Here is a 3,173-nt window from a genome sequence, read left to right on the forward strand (position 1 = left end):
GACGTCGGCCCCAATCCTTGTCGCTCCCGAACGGGGAGAACCCCTCCTCCTTTACGTCGCGGCAAGTAACCATGTGGTGAGCGCCGCCCTAGTCGTCGAGAGGGAGGAACTAGGACACCAGCTCAAGGTATAGCGACCCATATACTTCATCAGAGAAGTGCTTACTGACCCCAAGGTTCGGTACCCCTAGGTGCAGAAACTCCTATACGCCATACTAATGGCGACTAGGAAGCTCCTACACAACTTCACCGACCACGAAGTCATAGTCGTCACTTCAAACTCGCTTGGAGACATCATCTACAACCGCGACGCCGCGGGACGAATCTCCAAGTGGGCACTTGAACTCATGGGCCATGACATCAGATATAGCCCCCGCACCGCTATCAAGTCTCAGGCTCTCGTGGATTTTTTCGTTGAATGGACGGAGGTCCAGCTACCGACCCCGGACGTCACCCATGAGTACTGGACAATGTACTTCAACGGGTCCGTAATGGTGCTCGGCTTAGGGGTCAGAGTGGTTCTGATCTCCCCGGATGGGAGTAGGCTCCACTACACCATACGCCTCCACTTCTCAGCTTCAAACAATGCCACGGAATACGAGGCCCTTATCAACGGGCTCCACATCGCCATCGAGCTCGGTGCTATGCGACTCTACGTCCACAATGACTCGGAACTAGTCGTTGATCAGGTCATGAAGGAGTCCTCCTGCAAAAGCCCCCTCATGACAGCATACTGCCAAGAGGTGCACAAGCTCGAGGACAAATTCCAGGGGATCTAACTGCATCATGTCCCTCGAAGGGACAACGATGCCACTGATTTACTCGCGAAACTGGCTGCCAGGCGGGATCCATCCCCAAGCGGGGTCTTCATCAACAACATCCACGAACCGTCTGCCCGCATCCTAGATGGTCCAACCCGGACACACCTCGACGCCCAGCCAGCGCTCGGGGGCTTCGACCCCAATGCCCAGCCAGCGCCCGGGGGCTCCGACCCTAGTACCTCTGCGTCACCCACAAACATCACCGTACTAACACTCGATCAAACCGACTGGCGAGTACCGCTACTCGCCTACCTCCTCGAGGAGGTTCTCCCGCCTGAAAAGACTGAAGCCCGATGGATCGCTCGGCGCGCAAAGACCTTTGTCGCGCTCGGTGATGAGCTCTACAAACAGAGCCCATCAGGAGTACTCATGAAGTGTATCCCCACCGACCAAGGGAGGCGGCTCCTCCTTGAGGTCCATGTCGGCATTTGCGGGCATCACGCATCCCCAAGGTCGCTGGTCGAAAAAGCCTTCCGTCAAGGTTTTTACTGGCCCACCGCGCTACGAGATGCGGAGGAGGTCGTCCGCAGGTGTGAAGGATGCTAGTTCTACGCTCGACAAACCCATTTGTCGGCACAAGGGCTCCAAACCATCCCCATCACCTGGCCGTTCATGGTCTGGGGCCTCGACATGGTAGGACCCCTTAAAAAGGCCCAAGCGGTTTCACCCACCTACTCGTAGCGGTCGACAAATTCACCAAGTGGATAGAGGCCAAACCCATCACCAACATCCAGTCGGAGGAGGCAGTCAAATTCTTCCTCGACATCATCCACCGGTTCGGTGTTCCTAACTGTATCATCACTGACCACGGGACTAACTTCACAAGAAAAAAGTTCCTAGACTTCAGCGACGGATATGGTATCCAGATCAAAGCTTCGGTCGGACATCCACGAACTAACGGTCAGGTCGAACGTGATAATGGCATGGTCCTCCAAGGACTTAAGTCACGCATCTTCAACCGACTCAACAAGTATGCTGGGCGATGGGTAGCAGAGGTTCCAGCGATCCTCTGGAGCCTAAGAACGACCCCAAACCGATCCACGGGATTCACACCCTTCTTCCTAGCCTACGGAGCTGAGGCAGTGTTGCCCTCCGACCTCGACCACGGGGCACCAAGAGTGAAGGCTTTCGACCGCGACCGAGCCGCGGAGGCCAAACAAGACACGGTCGACCTACTCGAAGAGGCCCACGAAACAACCATCATCCGCTCTGCTCGCTACCAACAAACACTCCGTAGGTACCACAAAAGGGGGTGATCTCGTACTTTGGAGGACCCAATCAACGAAGGAAAAACACATGCTCTCTCCACCATGGGAAGGGCCCTATACGGTGATCGAAGTAATCCGACCAGGCACCTACCGACAGGAGGACAACAACGGCAATGCTCTCACCAACACTTGGAACATTGAACAGCTACATCGTTTTCCCCTAAATTTGGTCTAAACCACTTTTTGGTTAAAACATGCTCCCATAAGAGCACCCCTGCCCGAAACACTTTTAGCCCAGGTCGCTCGGGGGCTCCATAGGGGTACAATATTGAATATTTCCTCTCTTTTCTTTGTAATAAACAACTTTGTCCCCGAACGGAAATACATTCCATGTCTTTAACTACCCTACGTAACTCTGTTCTTAATCCCAACCGAACGCACCCTGCCTTTCCCTACGGATACGAGCAGTCGAGCCCCACGGGCCACGCCCCAGACTCCCAAGGCCGCACCCTACGGGACAATCGGGTAGGTACGAGAGAAAAAGGATAAGAACGAAGATTATGCTAGGATATAAATAGAGAACGGATATCGTGGTTCTGTCACAGGGACAGTACTAATGTATTCATTAATACAAAAAACTATTCACACGGGGACTCACCCATAAACTTAACTTTTACATTTTCTACTACTACAAATACCACTGCGACCCCCAGGAATCCCGCGGCGACACCACCACCATAGGGGAATCCGCTCGGTTCCGCTCCCTCGGCTTCGGTAAGCGCAATGGGTACATCAAGGACATCGCACCCACAGATGCTCAGTAGAAGAACATGGAGCTCCTGACCTTCTCATGTAGTCGAGACAACAACCAAGACACAGGTAGGAAGCAAAGGGATGCCCCATGTGGGCCATGCCGACTCTGTCACGAACGACGAGCACAGGTCTCAGTCGGACGTTTTCGACTAAAGCTCTTCGAGCCCCGTCACTCCAGTCATCAAGGTAAACACTATCAAACCCCCTCTATTTCCTTATAAATCATTTCATACATCCATACATGCATCTCATTCCATACGCCCATGCCTCCTAGACGATTCAAGCTCTGAATCGCCCGGGGGCTCGGGAACTAAGCATCGCACGTGCAGCGA

The 3,173-nt window shown here is 53.7% G+C and overlaps 1 protein-coding gene across 1 annotated transcript; it reads left to right on the forward strand.

Annotated features, from left to right (window-relative positions):
* Positions 1–217: 217 nt before the first annotated feature.
* Positions 218–778, forward strand: LOC136470116 (uncharacterized). The gene has a single exon (XM_066468071.1). It carries the CDS (start codon positions 218–220, stop codon positions 776–778), a length of 561 nt encoding a protein of 186 aa, XP_066324168.1.
* Positions 779–3,173: the final 2,395 nt, after the last annotated feature.

This window comes from Miscanthus floridulus, chromosome 8, assembly GCF_019320115.1.
Source record: "Miscanthus floridulus cultivar M001 chromosome 8, ASM1932011v1, whole genome shotgun sequence".
Taxonomy (NCBI): Eukaryota; Viridiplantae; Streptophyta; class Magnoliopsida; order Poales; family Poaceae; genus Miscanthus; species Miscanthus floridulus.

Bases quoted from the DNA above. Each gene is read 5' to 3' on its own strand.
- LOC136470116 (XM_066468071.1), top strand. From the start codon at position 218: ATGGCGACTAGGAAGCTCCTACACAACTTCACCGACCACGAAGTCATA.